Raw genomic sequence first — 22,398 nt, forward strand, 5'->3', positions numbered from 1 at the left:
AATTGGTGATTTTGGGAAAACATAGGAGTTACCTTATTTTACTTGTTTTTTCCAACTAATGAGTTTTCAGTAGGCTTGTATTCCTTCAGAAGTCCTGGTGTGGAATGTTGATAGAAGGTAAGTCCTGAGTACCTTATATCTCCAGACACCTTTTCCAAGTGAATGCATTTTCTAAATGTTTGACTATTCTAATATTATCCTTAAAATGTTAAGCCTCAATATTTGGAAAATTTTCTATGGAAATGTATTCTTTTTTTTTTTTAATGTTTATTTATTTTTGAGATAGAGACAGTGAGAGCAGAGGAGGGGCAGAGAGAGAGGGAAACACAGAGTTCGAAGCAGGTTCCATGCTCTGAACTGTCAGCACAGAGCCCGTTGCAGGGCTCGAACTCACGCACCATGAGATAACCTGAGCTGAAGTCAGATGCTTAACCGATTGAGCCACCCAAGCGCCCCTGGAAATGTATTCTTAAGTTGAAAGGGATCAGAGATCATCTAGGACAATGTCCATCCAATGCAAGAATTTTGAATGGTATCCCCTATGCATTTCACGTTTATCTAGTCTCAATATTTTCACAAACAGGAATCTCACTACGTCATGGTTTCAGTAGTAATAACTGAAATGTCTACAACAGAATTAACTACCTCAATACAATCAACTTATGGTATTACATGAGCCAGAAGAAACATGAATACATCTGTGGAATCCAAACTAACACTAGCTATTAATTGTACTTTTCTTCTCCCGTGTGTTAGTTTCCTAGGGCTGCTGTAACAAGTTTCCAGGGCGTGAAACACGAAATTCATTCTCTGACAGTTCCGTGTGCCAGAAGTCTGAAATCAGGGGGTCAGCCGGACTCCCTCCCTCCAAAGGCTCTTATTGTTTCCTGCCTCTTCTAGTCTCTGACAGCTCCAGGCATTCCCTGGCCTGTGGCATGTCACTCCAGTTTCTGCCTCCGTGGTCACATTGCTTCTTCCTTCTCAAAAGTCCCTCTGCCTCTCTCCTCCAAGGATACCTCTGACTAAATTTAAGGCCCGTCAGGATAATCCAAGATAAGCTTCCTTTCTCAAGATCCTTCATTACATCTTTGCCATATAAGGTAATATTCACTCTTTTACTATAAGGTAGTATTCACAGAGGTTTCAAGGATAAGGACACAGACATATCTTTTGGGAGGCCACCATTCCACCTCCTATACCCACTAACACTCATGAGACACGTAGCAGCAAAATTGATTAATTTACTCTTCCTTTTCTATCATTATTAGAGGTGTAAGGCAAGACCTGAAGAAAATTATTTTTATTTGAAAAATTCTTACAGCTATTGATGTAGTCAAAGAAGATTGAAGTATAGAAAGTTGCAAGCTTAGGGGCGCCTGGGTGGCTCAGTCGGTTAAGCATCCGACTTCGGCTCAGGTCATGATCTTGCGGTCCGTGGGTTCGAGCCCCGCATCAGGCTCTGTGCTGACTGCTCAGAGCCTGGAGCCTGTTTCGGATTCTGTGTCTCCCTCTCTCTCTGACCCTCCCCCGTTCATGCTCTGTCTCTCTCTGTCTCAAAAATAAATAAACGTTAAAAAAAAATAAAAAAAAAAAAAAAAAAAAAAAAATAAAAATAAAAAAAAATAAAAAAGAAAGTTGCAAGCTTAGGTAGAGGATAGGACATGAGGAAGCAGGTGTAAAATTGAAGAATACGTTTAGGTTATTTATTGGTGTTTTTGTTAAGAAGATACATGTAAAAGGGTCAAGTAATTTTTCAGAGTACACAATGAAAAATATAACATCCCACCCCAGATCCCTACCTCATTTCCCAGAAGTAATCAGTATATTATTTTTCAATTTTTGATCCTTTCAGAAAAGTCCCGTGATAATACCCGTCTCTTCCCCACAACAGTTTTAATCCTCTAGATCATGGGAGCACAATATACTCTGTTCTGTACTTGCTTCTCTCATATTTATTCCAGAGACCTATATTTCCCTATGAATATTGTCTTACTGTAACTTCAATATATCTAATAATGAAATCATTCTTCCCTAACACTGCTTTTTAAAGTATGTTTCAGCTAAGAAGAAAGGGTAAATGTATGTGTGTGTGCACACACACATGCATCCATATTTGTGTGTGGTGGGGGGGATGAGGTTAAGGGAAATTTACTCAGTTCTCATAGCAATAGCTCAAAGCAACTTGAAATATAATTTCTGACCAGCAGTTCCTCTGGCCATTCAGACTCCCAGATCCTATAAATGTAATGAGATTGTGCCTGAGTGGGCTATGGGGAGGTTTTCAGGCTGTTTGCTCCTTTAGTAATTAGCCAGATTTAAATTTCAAAAAGCAAGTATTTAAAATTTTTACTTGTACATGTTTTACAGGAAATAACCAAAGTCTTTCTGAGGAACTACAAGAGTACAAAAGTCATCCCATCTCTGCTCAAACACCTTTGGTGACAGTGACTTCCTTACTAAATATGACAATACCATCTGTCCCCTTGCCTCCAAAAGGAAACATTAGTTTGAACATTCTGTAACTTTTTGTTCAAATGCTTAATGGAGTTGGCAGGACAAAGATCCTCCATGTGGACGCCTGTGAAAATATGTCTTCACGGTAAGATGTGAGATATTTTACCCAGAAAGGCCATACGGCATAATGGCTCAGACTGAGGGTGCTGAACCCGACTTGGTGAGATATTACATACAGGCTCTGCATCCAGTAACTGAGTGAAGAGTGACAAGTTATTTCATCTCTCTCTGCCTCAGATTCCCCATCTGTAAAATAGGGATAATACTACTGCCTATCTGCTAGAATTGTAAGGATTAAATAAGTCAGTGCGCATATAGTGCTTAGAATAATGCTTGCTAAGGGTGCCTAGGTGGCTCAGTTGATTGTCTTGATTTTGGCTCAGGTCAGGATCCCAGGGTTGTGAGATAGAGCCCCGTGTCGGGCTCCTCATTCCCCTCCCTATCAAAGAATCCCTCAGCAAGAATAATTAATAGCCTTTTAACCCTCTAGATCAGGGATCAGCAAACTATAGCCCATTGGCCAAATCTGGCCCACTAACAGATTTTATTCAGCCCATGAGCTAAGAATGGTTTTTACATTCTTAAATCGTTGGGGAAAAAAAATCCATAGGAGAAAAATATTTTATGACACATGAAAATTCTATGAAATTCAAATTTCAGTTTCCATAATAGTTTTATTGGAATACAGCCACGCTCACTCGTTTACATGTTGTCTATAAATGCTTCCATTCTACATCAGCAGAGTAGTTGCAAAAGAGGACAGAAGGCCTGTAAAGCCTAAAATAGTTACTGAGTTTGCTGACCCCTGCTCTAGATAATTTTGTCTCCTGAATCCGCTCCAGCTGGTCTTTACTGTACCCCAAGGTTCTCACTGCTGGGACCCTAGCGGCTGACCAGAGGAAATTACCTACAAAGAATTTTTTTTTTTTCCTGTAACTTCCTCTTCAATATTATGGCTATAAAGGATGAAGTGAATGCAGTGCTATACTGTTGAACTTAATGAGATAAAAAGAAAGGAGGAAGAGAGGGAGGGACTAGAGTAGAAAGTAGGAAATGGGAATTTTTAAATGCAACTTCTAAGAAAGATAATGATAGAATATTCTAAGTTTGGATGTTCTAAGAATGCATGCTTCAATTCTGGTAATGTTATTTTTTTTAAAAAGAACAGCACAGTTTGTATTACTATTTATAAAGAAGACATAAGGATATATATTCATAAACAGATAAAATGAGGTAGTGCTATTCTTTTAAGTTTTTTTTTTTTAATAATGTCTAGACCCAATAAGGGTCTCGAACTCACGACCCCAAGAGTCACGTGTTCTTCCGCCTGAGCAAGCCAGATACCTCAGTAGTACTATTGTAATGTGAATTTGAATGGTGATCTTAATTTAACTCATCTTCCAATTTACACAGGAAGATTTGTTCAGTTCTTACAGAAGAAACACATCTATCTTAAGTCCTAATCATTAAATGATTCTTAAGTGGACTGGTATTTAAGAAAAATGCATATGTTGTCAATGACTTTTTTTATTCTAAGAGCAGCCTGCACTGTGTTATATAACAAAGTCTGTCAGCCACACACCTCAGCAGCCCTCCTCCCCTCCCTGCAGGTCAGTGCTAAGCCTTTCTCTGGTGCAAAAGCTGAACACCCATTTGGTCAATGGGAAATGGTGCTGCCATTGAAGTCGTTCTGATTGTCACTAGACCATTCATTTTATGTCCTGCCTGTCCACTGGCATGCTTTTTTATTTTTCAGCTTTATTAGGGTATAATTGACAAAACTGTAATATATTTAAAGTGTACAACGTGATGATTTGACACACATTGTGAAAGGGTTACCACAACTGAGTTAACACATTCATCACCTCACTTTTTGTGTGTGTGAGAACACTCAAGTTCCACTCTGAGCAATTTCCAATTATACAATATAGTATTATTGGCTGTAGTCACCATATTATACACTAGACCTCATTCATCTTACAACTGAAAGTTTGTACCTTTTTACCAGCCTCTCCCCATTCCATTTTCCCTAACCTGGGAATAAATTTATGTCCTTTAGAGCAAGGCTTACTGGAGATACTTTGAATTCACAAAGCTTTTTCACATTCATTCCATCATACCGCCTTCACAGCAACCCAAAGCAAGAAAGTGAAGCTCGGAGAGTTGCTCAAAATTGCATAACTAATAAGTAGTGAGGCCAAGTTTTGAACCCACATCTTTTGGCCTCAAGCCCAGGGTGCCCTCCTGAATGATTTGAGTGTTTTAAATTTTTTTTTTCAACGTTTTTTATTTATTTTTGGGACAGAGAGAGACAGAGCATGAACGGGGAAGGGTCAGAGAGAGAGGGAGACACAGAATCGGAAACAGGCTCCAGGCTCCGAGCCATCAGCCCAGAGCCTGACGCGGGGCTCGAACTCACGGACCGCGAGATAGTGACCTGGCTGAAGTCGGACGCTTAACCGACTGCGCCACCCAGGCGCCCCTGATTTGAGTGTTTAATGTACCAGCTGGACGGACAGACATTGCTGGCTTTGACTCTGCTTGTGGGAACTTGGATAAGTTAGTTACTCTCTCTGACTTCATGCAAATTGGAGAACGTAACAGAAACTATCACACTAGTTGTAGTGAAGTGTGATGCTACAATGTGTGCAAAGTGCTCAGCAAGGTGCTGGACATCAGTGCTCCTTCACTGCTAACTATTATTTGCAATACGAAATGATGAAGGTCCTTTAAGGTCCAGTTTAGAATGATAAAAATGTGAAAGGGGGGATCCATAAAAGAATTTACAAAGGATGCTTAGGCCTTGGACTCATCACTGGAGACAGGAGTTAGTGATGACAAAGGGCGAGAGACTGGGAGAGTAGTGTTGCCACTGACAATGGAAATGGAGAGGCTGACAGAGGGAGAGATGCCCTAAATCCAGGGAATAGTGTGGCCTGAAGACTGGAGCTCAGATGGAGGCCATTCTTTCAGACGGTGGCTGTGTCATTCCAAGGCAGGTAGTCACTGACATTATCAGATGAGCCATCAGGTGAGGAGACACTGAGGAACAGCAGAGAACTAAGGACTGGACTTTGAAATCTGCCAACACTTGGAGTGCAGCAAGAGGCAGATAGACATGAGATGACTGAGGTCTGGATGAGCAAGGAGCATGACGCTCATGTCGGAAGCAAGTGGGGAGACTTACCAGGAGTAGGGGAAGTGGGGAGCAACAATTAACTTAGGCTCAGACGTCAATGAGAACAAGTCGCCCCGGTTGATAGAATGAAGGGGATAATACTTCCTACCAAATCATGAAAATTTTTCCATTAGTGTCTCTCACTTCTGCTGCAGCTTACAAAAAAATGAGTCTAAGAAAAGGTTGCTCGCTGTGGAGAACACAGACGTATATCGGGATGAACTCAAGTTTGGCACTGGAACTGCACCGACTGTAGCCTTCCTGACTCCCATTTGGGGCCTAAGAACCTTTTTCTCAGGCCTTTTCTCTCTTGGAACCTGTACCAGGCTCTGTATGAACATTCCCCCCATGTTATTCTCACTTCAATCCTCCAAAGGCTTTATCTCATTTTCCAAAACAGGTCATGGAGTCTTCGAGGACTTCTCCAAGGCCAAGCTCAAACAGAAGAATCGGCCCACCCCAAGGCCAGAACCACACCCGCCCCGCGCCCCTGCTCCGCCGGGTCAGGCCCCCCAGCGCGAGGCAGGGCTTCCGGGCACTAGCAGCCGTCATCAACGTCGCTCGAGGCGAAGTGGCCCAGCCAGCCGCGCGCTCCCCGGAAGGCTGGCGCGCACTCCCGCCTGCGCGCTAGGACTGCCGGGTGAGGCCCCAAGACTGGGCGCCAGGCCCCGGTGTCCTGGCAACAGGTAAACATTGAGCGCCCCGCCCCACGCGGCGCGCCGCGCCGGGTGTTCGTGCGCGCGGCCAGCAGGCGCCCGTGAGCCCGGTGCTCCCAGCCCGCGGGGCGTGCTCGCCGTGAGTCGCGCGGTCAGCGGCCTCCGTGCGGTGGGTGTCCAGGCTCCGCGTGGCGGCAGCTGGGTGGCTGGCTGCCCCCTGACCCCGCCGGGCTCCCCTGAACGTCTGGGGCTCCTGAGAAGCGTGGCAAGGCCCCGGACCCGCGGAGGTTCGCTGTGGAGTGCGGAGACAGCCCGGTGTGCGGCAGCGATGGGAGCGGGGGTGCCGCCTCCAAGTGATGCGGAGAACCGGGCTCTCTATTTCAGGATTGGGAACCCATGCCACACTCACCTGCTCAACTGAGGAATTACCATGGTAATACACGTCTTATTTAAGTATAAGAGATACCGAGGCTCTCGCCAGGTTAGTTTAATACCGTTCTGCCTCATCGAGGCACGCTTTAGCAAGATTTGTTACCCGCGCCACGAGAGTGGCGCCTTCGTCTCCTATCGTTGTGGGTGGTGTCCAACCTAGTGATCTGAACACTTGGGGTATAAAGATGATGGGAAAGACGGGTTCCCCAGGTGGTCTGCGCGCGTCACAGGGGACAGCCAAGCAGAATCAGCCTGAGCCCTCTTTTTGTGAGGTTTCGTTCTTTGGTTCTGTTGAGCCACTTTCGTAATCATATGTGTGGGCAATAAAGAGAGGCTGGTGCAGTGCTGTGAAACCCCAGGGTGCCAGTACGTGGCAACAGCGACTGGCCCATGCCCTTACCTCCTGCTGCCGCTGCCTTCTGGGGTCCCTTGCGGGATTCTTCTCTTCGGATTAAGAAGTAGAGAATGAGCCCTGGTGCGATCCAGACTGCCGGCTCTAAGGAGTGAGTCTCTCTTCCAACCCTAGTTTGAGGAAAGACTTTGGAGGAAACCTTTAGCAGAGGAAATGCTTGCATTTTATGCCTGGGAAGGCTTGCAACATCCTTAAACTTCTATCTCCCCTCCAAGTCGTTGGCTCACAGAGCTCCATCTTAAGCCAAACCACTCTGAAATGTTAAACCTTATTTCCCACTTCCTACTGGATCTCTCCACCAGAGAGCATTTCCCAACTGTGTTCAAAATCCAGCTCCTTTTTAACCGCTACCTTCTCTGCATTTTCCAATGGCATGTTCATTCCCCTGGCCTCAAACTCCTAAACATTACCGTTCATCAGCCCTCATCCAGTCATTTCGACCTGCTTCCCACCCTCTCTGCCACTGGCCAAGTCCTGCCCTCCTTACCACCTACCTGGATTCCAGCAGCTCTGTCCCAGGGCTCTCCATCTCTTTTGGATGCCAGGCTGATGGTCCCAGAATGGCTGTGACCTTGTAACCCCCACCCCACGTCCTCAGGAATTTCTACTGTCTGCTCAACTAAGTACTGCTCAGAGTTCGGGGTAAAAAGGCCTCAACCTCTTGAGCTCTATTTCCCATATTCTTTGCTTTAACCAAAACAAAAAACACATTCCACACTAGACCCACATTCTTTTCGAAGCCTCCTGCCCCATCTCAAGCTACAGATCTACTTTTCTCCAAGATGGGCCCTCCTGCTGCCGTATTGCCCCCTAAGTATCTATGACCCTCTATGCCTCACAGAGCTTCACCTATTTCACCTTGGAAAGCCTCACTCCTCACCCCCATTTGACTGTAGTATAGAAAGGTGTTTGGTAAATCTGTGTTCCTTCTACTTCATTGCACGTAAAAGCACTAAATAGATGTCTTTTTTTAAATTAATTTCTTTAAAATAATTTTTTTTAATGTTTATTTATTTTTGAGAGACAGAGAGAGACAAAGCATGAGCGGGAAAGTGTCAGAGAGAAAGGGAGACACAGAAAGCAGGCTCCAGGCTCTGAGCCACCAGCACAGAGCCTGACGCGGGGCACGAACTCACAAACCGTGAGAGCATGACCTGAGCAGAAGTCGGACGCTCAACCGACTGAGCCACCCAGGCGCCCCTAAATAGATTTCTTTTGATTTAAACTGTGTCATCCCCCGGGTTACTTCGCATGGTTGGTATTGTCATTTTCTTTCAGAGCCCAGGGAACTGAAGCAAAAACGGTTCAATAAAGCCATTTAAGCTAATGGATTTCCACTGCTCCTCAGATAAAGGTCAAACACTGTAGCTTCAAAGGCCTGCAGGCCAGAGTTGCACACTGCCTACCTCTCCAGCCTAAATTCTTCTCACTTGGCGCCCCCCATCATGGTTGCGTATAGGCCAGCCACACTGACCTTTTTTGTGAGGTCCCTTCAGTTTGGCATGTGCCCTCCAACCTCAAAGTCTTTGCACAGGCTGTTTGGGAAGTCCCTGCCCCTCAGCCCACAGGCGGCTCTTCAGGAACCCTTCATGTCCCAGATTGGGTCACACCCTGCCCATCCTGTGTCATCGGAATGCCAGATAACCTGGCCTCTCCTTCACGGGAGAGGGAGTGAACGTATTTGTAATTTCTCCCTCACTGGAGAGTAAGCCTCATGAAGACAGGAGCCCAGAACTGCAGGTCCTGGTGTTCAGTAGATATTTGTTAAATATTTGTCGAATGAACGAAGGAGCCCCTCTTAAAATTCAGAAAAGCAGCTATCTACGTTTGCTTTCTAAATCCTAGGACTGTATTACATCTGAGTTGCAGTTTATTCACTCGGCAAGTATCTGTTCGTCCCAGACATTGGTCTAGGCCCTGGGAATTCAAGTGGTGACCTCATAGACAAACCTCTGGTTAGGAGACAAACAATAAATAAACAAAATAGCCCTATGACATAGTGGAGTGTGCTTGGGGTAGGGAGCTAGAAAGTGACAGTGCTGAGGGGGAGGCTGGGAACCACCTGTATCCCCTCCCTGCTTGCCTTGGACAGTCCCAGTTTATGTTTGTTGAAGTATCTTGGTTTGGGCAAGAAATTATATGGTCACCCTAGTTATAGATAGAATATAGGTACAGTATCTGAGAGGTTTTTCTAGAGAGGTGATATCTGAGCAGAGCCCCACACGAAGAGAAGTAACAGGGCGGGATCAGGGGGATCAGGGGGATCAGGGAGGAGTGGGGCAGGTTAGGGAACTAGAAGGAGGGCCAGTGTGGCTGGAGCCAAGTGGTCTTCATTAAGCAGTTTGGAGAGTTTCAAGTCACGAGTTATGTGTTCTGCGACTGGGAACAACCAAGGGCCATGGAGTTGTATTAAGCCAACCCAACCAGCTGAGAAACTGAAAGTTTTCACTCGCTTACAATAATTTCTTAACAGATTTACTGAGGTATAAGTGATGCACAGTGAATTGCACATATTTTAACGTACAATTTGATCAGTTTGGCATCTGTCGCTCCCATTGAGCCATCACCACGATCAAGATGACAAGCATGTTGATCACCCCCGAAAGTCTCCTTGTGCTCCTCTGTAATCAGCCCTTTACTCATAAAAAAAAAAAAAAAAAAAAAAAAAAAAAAAAGTTTATTTGTTTATTTTGAGAGAGAGAGAAAGCCAGAGAGGGGCAGAGAGAGAGGGAGAGAGAGAGAATCCCAAGCACTGACAGTGCAGAGCCCTATGGTGGGCTCAATCCCACGACCATGAGATTATGACCTGAGCCAAAGTCAAGAGTCGGATGCTCAACTGATTGAGCCACCCAGACGCCCCCAATTCTTTAAAAAAATTTTCATGTTTATTTATTTTTGAGAGAGAGAGAGAGCATGAGCAGGGGAGGGGCAGAGAGAGAGGGAGACACAGAATCCAAAGCAGGTTCCAGCCTCTGAGCTGTCAGCACAGAGCCTGGTGCGGGGCTTGAACTCACAAACCATGAGATCATGACCTTGAGCTGAAGTCGGACACTTAACCAACTGAGCCACGCAGGCACCCACCAAGATTTTATTTTATTTTTTTATTTTATTTATTTATTTATTTTTTAACGTTTATTTATTTTTGAGACAGAGAGAGACAGAGCATGAATGGGGGAGGGGCAGAGAGAGAGAGACACAGAATCGGAAGCAGGCTCCAGGCTCTGAGCCATCAGCCCAGAGCCCGATGCGGGGCTCGAACTCACGGACCGTGAGATCATGACCTGAGCTGAAGTCGGAGGCTTAACCGACTGAGCCACCCAGGCACCCCAAGATTTTATTTTTTAAGTAATACCTATACCCAATGTGGGGCTTGAACCCACAACTCTGAGGTCAAGAGTCAAAACACTCCACCGACTGAGCCAATCAATTCCTTTTAAATTCACTCATGTTGTAGCATGCGTCAATAGTTAATCCTTTTTATTGCTGGGTGGTATTCCAGTGTATGGTTATACCCAGTTTGTTTATCCATTCACTCACTAATGGACTTCTGAGCTGTGTTCAGTTTTTAGCTATCACAGATAAAGTTACTATGTACGTTCCATGTACAAGTCTTAGAATGGATATGCACTTTGATTTCTTTTGGTAAATACTTCACAGTGGAATGCCTGGATCCATTCCATCCATCCGTGGCTGGATGAGCGTGTACTGATACCTCATTGGGGTGTTAATTGCATTTCCCTCGTGACTTAGTGTTGAGTACCTTTTCGTGTGTTTATCAGCCGTTTGTATATCTTCTTTGGGGAAGTGTCTGTTCAGATCTGTTGGCCATGTTTTGGGGCTGTTTTTTTTTTTTTTTTTTTTTTTTTTTACTGTGTTTCGCGAGTCCTTTATTCTGGATGTAAGGGCTTGATCAGATACATGATTTGCAAATATTTTCTCCCAGCCTGTGGCTTAGCTTTTCATTTTCTTAATATCTTTTGAAGAACACAAGTTTTTAATTTTGATGGTGACTCTATCAATTTGTTCTTCTATGGATCGTGCTTTGGTGTCATATCCAGGAAATTTTTGCCTAACCAAAGGTCATAAAGGTTTTCCCCTGTATTTTCTTCTAGGACATTTTGCTTTTTGGTTTTAAGTGTATGAGCCATTTTGAGTTAATTTTTGTATATGGTAAAAACATTGGATTAAGGTTCATTTTTATTTATTTATTTTTTTTTTTTGCAAATGGATATTCATTGTTCCAGCCCCACTTGTTGAAAAAATTATTGTTGTGGGATCATTGAGCACAACGGTCAAGAAAGAATTCTTGAGACATTTTAGGTGCAACTTAGTAAGTTTATTTAAGTAGCATGGGGACAGGACCCTTAGGCAGGAAGAGCTGCACTTTTCCTGAATGAAGTTGGTGGTTATATGCTTAGTGCTCAAACGGGAGGGTATGTGCAGAGAGTATTAGATCGTAAATGTTTTCTTCAAATTCTACGTGTAAAACTACTTTCGCAAGAATTCTCTTGTGTGCATTATTCAGCTTGATATTAACTCTTGGTGAGATTCCCAGGCAGTCATGAGACCCTTTAAAAATGTAGCAACCATTAAAAAAAAAAAAAAAAAAAAAAAAAAAAGAATAGAGCAACCAGTGTGTATTTGATCCTTATCAGAACTATGCAGGCTATAGGTCAGCCTTCTGGGCTAAAGAACATTTTTCTGCATCTGTCTCTCATCAATTGTCCTTGTCCTATTGAATTGCTTTCGCACTTTTGTTGAAAACTAGTTGTTCATATATGTGTGGACCTATTTTTGGTCTCTTTATTATTTTCCATTGATCTATGTGTCTATCTTGACACTAATCCCATACTGTCTGGATACTGTAGCTTTATAATAATTCTTGAAACAAGGTAGAATTAGTCCTTCAGCTTTGTTTTTTCAAAGTCCTTTGCGTTTCCATATGAATCTTAGAGTCAGTTAGCCAATTTCTACAGAGAGATGAGAACTTTGAATAAACATATCAAACCTTTGTGCGAGTTTTAGTCATCAAACCACTTTAGAGATTAAAACACATTTTTTTGTCAGTTATTCCAGGTAAGTTGTATGATTGACATGCAAAAAAGTGTAAAATCATAAAGAAAGCCAAGACTCAGAATTTTTAGGAGCTTATGGCAACGTGCATCCTACACCCCCAGGGGATGTTTTACCAGGAGGTACTGTTATCATATGGGTTTTCATATTGTTGTTGTTGTTGTTTTTTAATTTGGATTTCCACCTGAAAGCCAGGCCACTGTGTTGCAAGATACTTCTCATCTTTATTCCTGGGTTTTCTATCTAGGAGTGTATTCCGTTTCACTTAACAAAAATGTGTTTTAGTATTTTTTAACACATTGCCTGTGTTCCTCCTTGTTTAGCCTGGGACGTTTTTAGAGTGAGATGCTATCAACATAACATCCATTTTATACAAACATTTAGCCCTTGCGGATGTTCTTGATAACTTACACTCTCCCTTCCCTTGCCTAGAAGAGTCACTTTCTAAATAATACACTTCCTTCTGTTCTTGTATGTATGGTGGGTCATAGGACATGAGGAGTCAACTCAGCTTTGTGTGGCTGTAGCAAAACTTCAGACAGTTTATTCCCAGATTAGGATGGGATCCATTCCTCTCCCCAAAAGACACCGGCCTGGCTGTGTAGTCATGGCAAGAGCACAGGTGCTGGGCTGCTGGACACTGGTTTGCACTGTGACCTTGTTGAGCCTCCACTTTTCCATTTTGAAGACATAAATAAGGTCTCTCTCCGTCAAAATACAGCTCAGGGGGTTAGTGGTGATAAAGTGATGGGAACAATCACTTATTGTTTCCTTGAAGTCAAACACTGCGGTTAAGCGCCTTACATTCATGTCTCCGCCCTCACGACTACTTAATGAGGTCGAGACTACAACATAAGAAATGCCAAGCAAAATGTGTGTTTGCGTCCCGATTAGCTAATACTTTTAATTACATTTTTATCACGAAAGATTGTATGCATACACAAAAATAGAATAGTAAAATGATTCCCCACATATCCATTTCTCGGACTCAAAAATTGTCAGGATTTTGCCACATTGGCTTCATCTGGCCTTCTGTGGGGTGGGGTGCAAGGGGGAGCTGCAGTATTTTTATTTTAAAAAAGTTGTTTTTTAATGTTTATTTATTTTTGAGAGAGAGAGAGAGCGCACGAGTGAGCGAGCAAGCAGGGGAAGGGCAGAGAGAGAGGGAGACAGAATCCCAAGCAGGCTGTGTACTGTCAGCACAGAGCCTGACGCAGGGCTCGAACCCAGAAACCATGAGATCATGACCTGAGCCGAAACCAAGAACTGGATGCTTAACTAACTGAGCCACCTGGGCGCCCCCGGAGCTGCAGTATTTTAAAGCACATCTGAGGCCTTCTTTCATTTCATTTCCACAGATTTTAGTGTGCATCACTGAAATGTGTAAACATTTTCTTCCATGACCCAATAGAAGCCATTATCACACCTAACAGAATTAATAATTCCTTGAGATTACCAAATTTCCCTGATTGCCTAAAAATGTCTTTTTATAATTTGTTCAAATCAATGCAGACAAGGGCCACCTGTTTGTTACATTGGGTTGGGTCTCTCTTTAATCCGGGTGCTTCACTTGTTGAATTCGATTGCATGTGACTTCTCCCACTCCCAGCAAAAGTCTTTATTATTGTTACAGTTTTTTCCTTTCATGAGTCCTCCCCCCCCCCCTTTCAGTTCAATAAGAAATGTTGAAAATTATGTCAAGGTTATAAAAACTAATTTACGCCCTGTGAATATACTTGTCTTTGAAAGCCAGGTAAAGGGAAACAAGGAAAAGGCCCGGACAAATCTCGCGGGAAGAAACAGAAGAAACCGGAAGTGGACATTCTCAGCCCAGCTGCCATGCTGAACCTCTACTACATCGCCCACAACGTTGCCGACTGCCTGCACCTGCGAGGCTTCCGTTGGCCCGGTGCTCCCAAGTCAAAGGGGAAAAACAAGACTTAATGGCGTTCCACAGAGAGCAGAACTCGGGGAAGAGAAATCGGGAAAATACAACTACTGCAAGCAAAATAGACTTTACCGAAGACAACTTGAGACGCAAGCTAAGTGTGCTTTTCTATGGTAGTTAACGATAAAGAAGTGCATTTTACTTCCCAGCTAAATGCAGCTACAGTAAGCCAGTTTGGTTTTTCAGAAGAAGTTAAGGGGGAAAAAAGTCTGAGTAGTTCCTACTCAGGAATTGCGTGGTGGAATTGATAGGATTTTTCAAATTATAATTCTGGGTCAGAATTAAACCTGTTCTCAAAAGGCAGTTCTGGCTCGCATGAATTGTTTTTGTTTGCCAAACAGGGTTTGTTATTTAGAAAAGGCGTGGCAAAAAGCAGAGGATTTGCTTATGAACATCCCTCTCGTGGGCACTCTTTCCCCATCTTTTTCAGGAAAAATAATAAATACTTCGTTTCCATAATTTTCTTCTCAGCCGTCTGACTCTTGGCTGATTTTAATTAGCCAGGGACACCGGTGGAGACTAAGATTGTCACCCCCCTGCTCTGACTTTGCTAGGACATGTAAACAAATGACTCAAAGGAGCGTGTTCCGGGGTGGGGAGACTGAGCAAATCTCTCCCTTCTTTCTGTTTCACTGGACTCTTCACCAGGGTTTCCTCCACACTTACATCTTCTTTCCACTTTCTGCAGGCTTTCTTTTAAACTTGGCTGACCCTAATTATGGAATTGGTGCTAGAAACTTGCCATGGGCATTTTGCTGATATTCCACAACCTCCCCAGGCTGTGCTGAGACGCTTAAGAGATAAAACTACGGTTCTTTCTCTTCAGTCCAAAAGACCCCAAAGCCCCAAATCTGCAACTTGGAAGGAAAGGCATTTTTAAGTATAAACACCATCCCCAAATCACTTAGCATTCCTTCCCTGCTTCTGCTCTGTCTTCCTGGCAGGTCGTGTCACTTCCCCCCACGCTGACACCTGCACTGTGGTCTCCAGTCACAGCTGTGAGCCCGAAGCCGATTCCTCTAAGGCAGCACCTGTCCAGGGATGATCTAGTTCATCTGAATTGCTTATAATGGTTCCACAGGTTGCCTTGTGAGGATCTCAAAGACTCATAAAGTTTGCCAAGGAAGGCTGCAACCTAAGACTCAGGATTTCATAAATATCAGAGAAAAAGGCAAATCACGTGAAACCTTGCACTAGACAAGTTGGGTGTGTTTGTTGGAAATGGCACTGGTCTAGCTGCCCCGAATGTGCCGACTCTGTGTGGGACCTTGGCTAGTTGTCAGAGGGGCCCTTGCTTGCTCGGGCGAAGGTTGGTGCTGCTGTTCACCTGAAGGGGGGCCTCTCAGTCCTCTGTTGACAGGCTTTGGAAAGGGAACACCTTCCCACTCTCCTAGACACTGCTGGGATGGATCCAAGTGGTTTATGTTTGTGATCACACTAACCCGGTTTCATGGTCACCTGGAGGACATGTCGGAGTCCAGACCCCTGGGCCTTGCTCCGCGGAAGGGTGGGTTCGGGAATTTGCATTCCCTCTAATCCCCCCCCCCCCCCCCCCCCCCCGCCATAGTGCTGCTGCCAGACCACAGCCTTGGAGAAGCACTGCTCTAGTTAAGGCTGCCTAACCAGGTGCTAAAAGGCTAGTTGAGTCTTTAAGCTTATAGGATGTCTAATGCCCTTCTCTGCCTCGCTTGGTTCAGGAGCTCGTATCTGAGCAGTGTATGTTTATTGGAAGGCCAGGGAGGTGGCACTTGCAGAGCTTTTTTCTGATCTTGTCCCCAGCATAGATGACCTCATTTAGGGGACTACAAAGACATGCCAGGCAGCAGACATTGAAAGGCCAAGGAGATATCTGGAAGTGGAAACGCTTTCTTTTGAGATAAATGATGAGCAGAAAGGCTAGTAAGCGTTGGACTAGAGGAAGCGCTAATCTGATTGGATCGGGCACGGTTGACACCTAGTGAAGGAGGCTGATGCACAGGTTCCATCACGAGGAGGGCAGTTAGTCTCTGGTTCACCTTTGATGATGTGCCCACCTGGTCAGGCCGGCCGCTGATGCCGTGTCCTCCCTCTGCGCTCCACCCATCTCTGCCTCCTGAGTTCTGCTTCCTGTAGGTTTCTGCTTTTCCCCAACTTCAGCTTGTTGGGACCCCTGTGGGTCCCGTTGTAGCTTGTGGTCTCTTACTGTGCTTCCTTCAAGTGTCGGCTTCCTACGTGCTTCATTCTCTGGGTCTACAGGACAGACTCTGATGGACCCACCTGGTCTTACAATAGACCAGGCGCTGTCGTAGCAGCCAGTGGATGAGCTGTTGGGGGGTCAGGGGCCTCCCGCTGGTCCAACCAGCTGTGCCTGAGGGATAGGACTGGTATTATTGGTCAGGTATTACTAAACACGGACACCCAAGATGACTCTTAATGGGATGGGGGGTGGGTATTAGCGTGGTTGACAGGAGTGCTTTCTTTCCTTCTGGCTGTAATTCATCCCTTCTTAGACAAGATCCTGGAAAGAATTTGCTTCTGCGTTTTTCTTCACTTCCTCACCTTTCTGTCACACATTCTTCCTCTCACCTTTTTTTTTAAACACCATTTTTGTATTTTTTAAAATCCCAAGCCTATAGAAAGGTTGAAAGAAAGTACAATGAACACACAGACCCTTTACCTAGACCAGGATTCTCAATCTTGGCACCATTAACATTTGGGGCTGGATAACTCGTTACTGTGGGAACCTGTCCACTGCATTGTGGGATGTTCATTCCTGACCTCTCCCACTGGATGTTGGTAGCATCCCCTTAACTGAGGCAACCAAAAATATCTCAGACATCACCAAATGTCCTTTGGGACACAAAATAGCTCCCAGTTGAGAACCATTGAGATTCAGGAACTAACATTTTGTCATATTTGCACATGCACACGTACTGTGTATATACATGTACCCATATGTAAATGTGCATATGTTATATACATGTATAATACAAATATATGTATATTCATGTAAACACCCATATATGTATGTATATTTTTTCTATATACATATAATCATAGTGAGCAAATGGGGCAAAATATTAATTTGTGGATCTCTATAATATGTATATTACACAAGTATATGTATTATGTATGCATATATGTGTATTTATGCAAATGTGGCAACATGTTAAAATGTATATTCCATACACATAAATATGTATATATGCACACTTTTTTTCTGAAACATTTCTATTTTATTTATTTTTTATTTTTTTATTTTTTTAAATTTACATCCAAGTTAGTTAGCATGTAGTGCAGCAATGATTTAAGGAGTAGATTCCTTAGTGCCCCTTTACCCATTTAGCCCATCCCCCCTCCCACAACCCCTCCAGTAACCCTCTGTTTGTTCTCCATATTTAAGAGTCTCTTCTGTTTTGTCCCCCTCCCTGTTTTTATATTATTTTTGTTTCCCTTCCCTTACGTTTATCTGTTTTGTATCTTAAAGTCCCCATATGAATGAAGTCATATGATATTTGTCTTTCTCTGACTGACTAATTTCACTTGGCGTAATACCCTCCAGTTCTATCCACGTAGTTGCAAATGGCAAGATTTCATTCTTTGTGATTGCCGAGTAATGCTCCATTATATATATACCACATCTTCTTTATCCATTCACCCATCGATGGACATTTGGGCTCTTTCCATACTTTGGCTATTGTTGATAGTGCTGCTATAAACATGGGGGTACATGTGCCACTTTGAAACAGCATCCCTGTATCCCTTGGATAAATACCTAGTAGTGCAATTGCTAGGTCGTAGGGTAGAACTATTTTTAATTTTTTGAGGAGCCTCCATAGTGTTTTCTAGAGTAGCTGCACCAGTTTGCATTCCCACCAGCAGTGCAAAAGAGATCCTCTTTCTCTGCATCCTCGCCAATATCTGTCGTTGCCTGAGTTGTTCATGTTAGCCATTCTGACAGGTGTGAGGTGGTATCTTATTGTGGTTTTGATTTATATTTCCCTGATGATGAGTGATGTTGAGCATTTTTTCATGTGCCGGTTGGCCATCCGGATGTCTTCTTTGGAGAAGTGTCTATTCATGTCTTTTGCCCATTTCTTCACTGGATTATTTGTTTTTTGGGTGTTGAGTTTGATAAGTTCTTTATAGATTTTGGATACTAATCCTTTATCTGATATGTCATTTGCAAATATCTTCTCCCATTCTGTCCGTTGCCTTTTAGTTTTGCTGTTTCCTTCGCTGTGCAGAAGCTTTTTATTTTGATGAGGTCCCAATAGTTCATTTTCGCTTTTGTTTCCCTTGCCTCCGGAGACGTGTTGAGTAAGAAGTTGCTGCAGCCGAGATCAAAGAGGTTTTTGCCTGCTTTCTCCTCCAGGATTTTGATGGCTTCCTGTCTTGCGTTTAGGTCTTTCATCCATTTTGAGTTTATTTTTGTGTATGGTGTGAGAAAGTGGTCCAGGTTCATTTTTCTCGCTGTCCAGTTTTCCCAGCACCACTTGCTGAAAAACCATCTTTATTCCATTGGATATTCTTTCCTGCTTTGTCAAAGATGAATTGGCCATACGTTTGTGGGTCCATTTCTGGGTTCTGGGTTCTCTATTCTGTTCCATTGATCTGAGTGTCTGTTTTTGTGCCAGAGCCATACTGTCTTGATGATTACAGCTTTGTAATGCAGCTTGAAGTCCACTGAAACATTTCAAAGTAAGTTGCATACATCATTACTCTTCCTCCTAAATACTTCAGCTCCTTGGACAAGGATGTTCCAGTATATAACCACAATGAGATTATCATGGTCAAGAAACTTACATCAATACAGCATTCTTTTATAGCCTATATTCATTTTTTTTCTAACTATCCCACTAATACTCTTTATGGATTTTTGGTCAGCAATATCTCTGTCATGGTAATGTAGTTGTTGTGTCTCTGTAGTCTCTGTTAATCTGAAAAAGTTCCCCACTTTTTTTTTTTTTGGTCTTTTATGACGTTGACATTTTTGAAAAGTCCAGACCCAGTTGTTTTTTTGGGATGTCCTCTCTTTTCAACCTACTACACTGAGACTTCTGCCTCCATTACTCCTGTAAAATTGCTTGATAAGTGCCGTTGTTCCATCAATGCTCAAATTCCATGGATTGCAAACCATACCATCATTTTATGTACCACTAAGGAAGGGGGGAAGCCCGTCACCAATTAACAATGAAATACCATCAGCTTTATGACACATTGGACACATTTATGCCCAAATGTGAAAAAAAAAATGTCTTAGAACGGATAGAATGTGGTAATTGCTGAAGCCAACGCCATGCTTGCATCCATTCCCCTCTTCTTGAGACTCCCTCTCTTGGCTTCTTTGATGCCGTCTCTCCTGGCTCTGACTGTGCTTTTCCATCTTTTGTGCTTCTCTCCTCCCTGCCCACCAGGTTCTCCCCATGCCGCCCCACCTTGGCTGTGCCCACTTCTCTCCTTTCCACTCCCCCACCCTCCTCACCCTCGGCGATTGCACCAGGTTTGGGCACCGGCCTGTAAGCCTTGAGCTTGGTGAATCAGACCTTCTCCCTGGGAGACATGAGGTGGCCTTGGAAAATCCAGGGAGCGGTCCTGCAGGCACTGGGGAATTTGGAACTAGGGCTCAGAAGAGAAATGTTGGCCAGGAGTGTAGGTTTAGATGTATCCAGTGGAAGCTCATGGTTGAAATCAAGGGCTGGTCAGTTGTGGAAATAAGAAAGTAGTGCAGAGTTAGGAGCCTTGGGGATAGTCTCCTTTCATAGAGGCAGAAGGAAGAAGAGAGACTGTCACAGATAGAATTGCATTTTTTTTAATGTTTTATTTATTTTTGAGAGAGAGCACACAAGCTGGGGAGGGGCAGAGAGAAAAGGGAACAGAGGATCAAAGCAGGCTCTGCGCTCACAGTAGTAAGCCCAGTGTGTGGCTTGAACTCACAAACTATGAGATTATGACCGGAGCCAAATTCGGACACTCAACCCACTGAGCCACCCAGGCACACTGGGACTGGCACAGATAGAGGAGGAGGAGGAGGAGGAGGAGGAGGAGGAGGAGGAGGAGGAGGAGGAGGAGGAGGACGACGACGACGACGAGGAGGAGGACGAGGAGGAGGACGAGGAGAAAGGTGAGGAAACCTGGAAGAAAAGGGGGTGGTCTGTGGGACTACATGCTGCAAAGGTGTCAGGGAGGGTGAGAGAATGGGAACAGGGACCGTGATCTGTTGGATGAAGGGTTCTCCTGTGTCAGTCTCCTCTGTATAATAGGGGATGAGCATGAAAGTGGAAGGGAGGAACAAGGGGGCTTCAGCTGGTGCACAAACCCAGTCCTCCTCCTGTCAGAATCCGGGTCTGCCCCCTGCCCCGCAGGCTGGAGCCATGCGTCCTTATATCCCCCTGGTGGTAGGAAGACGCAGCGCGTGTCCCTGAGTTCCTGTGAGAGCCCAGAGATGCCCCTGCTTGAAGCTGGGTCACACTGGTGGCCAGGTACTCCTGGTGGCTGGGCAGACGTGCAGGCAGAGCCACCTGCTGGTGGCTTTGGGGGCTGCATCATGTTTTGTCTTGCTGGTCAAAGCCAATTCCGGATTGATTTTCTCCTCACTTGACGTTCTGTACCACATACAAATCCCGTGTTGGCTGTTGCCCTCTAAAAATACGATATGATCATGTTACTCTTCTGCCTCAAATATTCCCATGGTGACCCACCGCTCTTGGGCTGAGACCAAACTTCCCACCGAGGTCCACCAGCGCTGGGTGGCCAGGGTGCTGCCTGCCTCCCGCCTCCCTGCACTTCTGCGCCCTGTTCTCGGCATTCCAGCCACTCCAGCTCCCTTCTGCCTCAGAGATTTTCTCCTATTGTTCCCCCTGTGTGGGACACTATTCTCCCTGTCCCCTGGCTAGCTCCCGGCCATCCTTTAGACCCCAGCTTCCTATCTTCCAAGAGAAGTCTCCCTGACCCTGGGCCAAAGCAGGTCATGTGCTGTATGCACTCTCCAGTGCTCTGTATCTTCCATACTTTTGCAATTAAGTGGCTAATTGTTTAATGGTTATCTTCCCTGCTGGAATGTAGCTCTGTGAGAGCAGGGTTTGTCGCCTTGTTGATGACTTTCTTGTGCCCTGTCACATTGCCAGCACCCTGGCATATAAATATTTGTCGAAGGATTTTTCTAACAAGCTATTTACGCTATAGTAGCAACCCCAAAATCTCTGTGGCTTAAGACAACAAAGGTTTGTTTCCATTTTGAATTTTTTTAAAGATTTATTTACTTAAGCAATCTCTTACACCTAACATGGGGCTCAAACTCACAACCCTGAGATCAAGAGTCACACACTCTTCTGACTGAGCCAGCCAGGCATCCCAACAAAGGTTTATTTTTTTTTTTATTTTTTAAAGTTTATTTATTTATTTTGAGAGAGAGACCACAAACGGGAAGGAACAGAGAGAAAGATTGAGAATCCCAAGCAGGCTATGCACTGTCAGTGCACAGCCTGACGTGGGGCTCAAACTCACAAACTGTGAGATCATGACCTGAGCTGAGCCACCCAGGCACCCCTAAAGATTTATTTATTTATTTATTTATTTATTTATTTAAGTAATCTCTTACACCCAATGTGGGGCTCAAACTCATGACCTTGAGATCAAGAGTCACAGGCTCTTCCAACTGAGCCAGCCAGGTGCCCCAACAAAGGTTTATTTCTTATTAAAGCTTCAGCTCATGGAGCGCTGACCCAAAGGCTTATTTCTCCTTTGGGATCCACGTCCACTGAGCATGGGCTGGGGTCCTGCCCCTGGTCATCCTCACTCAGGGACCCAGGCTTACAGAGCAGCCACCACTTGGAGTACTGCAGGTTGCCAGGCAGAGAGAAGGAAAGAAAGCAGTATAAATTGCACATGGATTCTTAAAGTTCCCACCTGGAAGTGACAGATCACTTCTCTCATTTTATTGGCCAAAACAAGTCACATGGCCACACCTAACTTTAAGGGAGTGGGGAAATGCGATGCCACACATGCCCCCACCCCCCACCCCCGTCCCCACCCCACCCCCGCCCCCCCGGGGGGACCAGGAATATCTGCTGAGCAGCACTAATGACCATCTGAAGCACGCATTACCTTTGTAATAAAAAAGACCCAGAAAACAAAAAGGAAACACAATAATTAAGGCTGAGAAACAAGTGGTACAGAGAGTCCGATTCAAGAAGGAATGCATCCT

The 22,398-nt window shown here is 44.5% G+C and overlaps 1 protein-coding gene across 2 annotated transcripts; it reads left to right on the forward strand.

The window, feature by feature from the left end:
- The first annotated feature begins 6,472 nt into the window (after positions 1–6,472).
- SMKR1 (small lysine rich protein 1) lies at positions 6,473–14,516 on the forward strand. 2 transcript variants are annotated; one of them, XM_042924363.1, is made up of 2 exons: positions 6,473–6,781; positions 14,015–14,516. In XM_042924363.1, the coding sequence occupies exons 1-2, from the start codon at positions 6,779–6,781 to the stop codon at positions 14,207–14,209; spliced, it is 198 nt and encodes a 65-aa protein (XP_042780297.1). In that variant the 5' UTR covers positions 6,473–6,778; the 3' UTR covers positions 14,210–14,516. The 2 variants fall into 2 exon arrangements, with proteins under 2 accessions (XP_042780297.1, XP_042780296.1); XM_042924362.1 differs by having other exon boundaries at positions 6,742–6,829.
- The last annotated feature ends 7,882 nt before the right edge of the window (positions 14,517–22,398 follow it).

The sequence above is a fragment of the Panthera leo genome, chromosome A2 (genome assembly GCF_018350215.1).
Source record: "Panthera leo isolate Ple1 chromosome A2, P.leo_Ple1_pat1.1, whole genome shotgun sequence".
Taxonomy (NCBI): Eukaryota; Metazoa; Chordata; class Mammalia; order Carnivora; family Felidae; genus Panthera; species Panthera leo.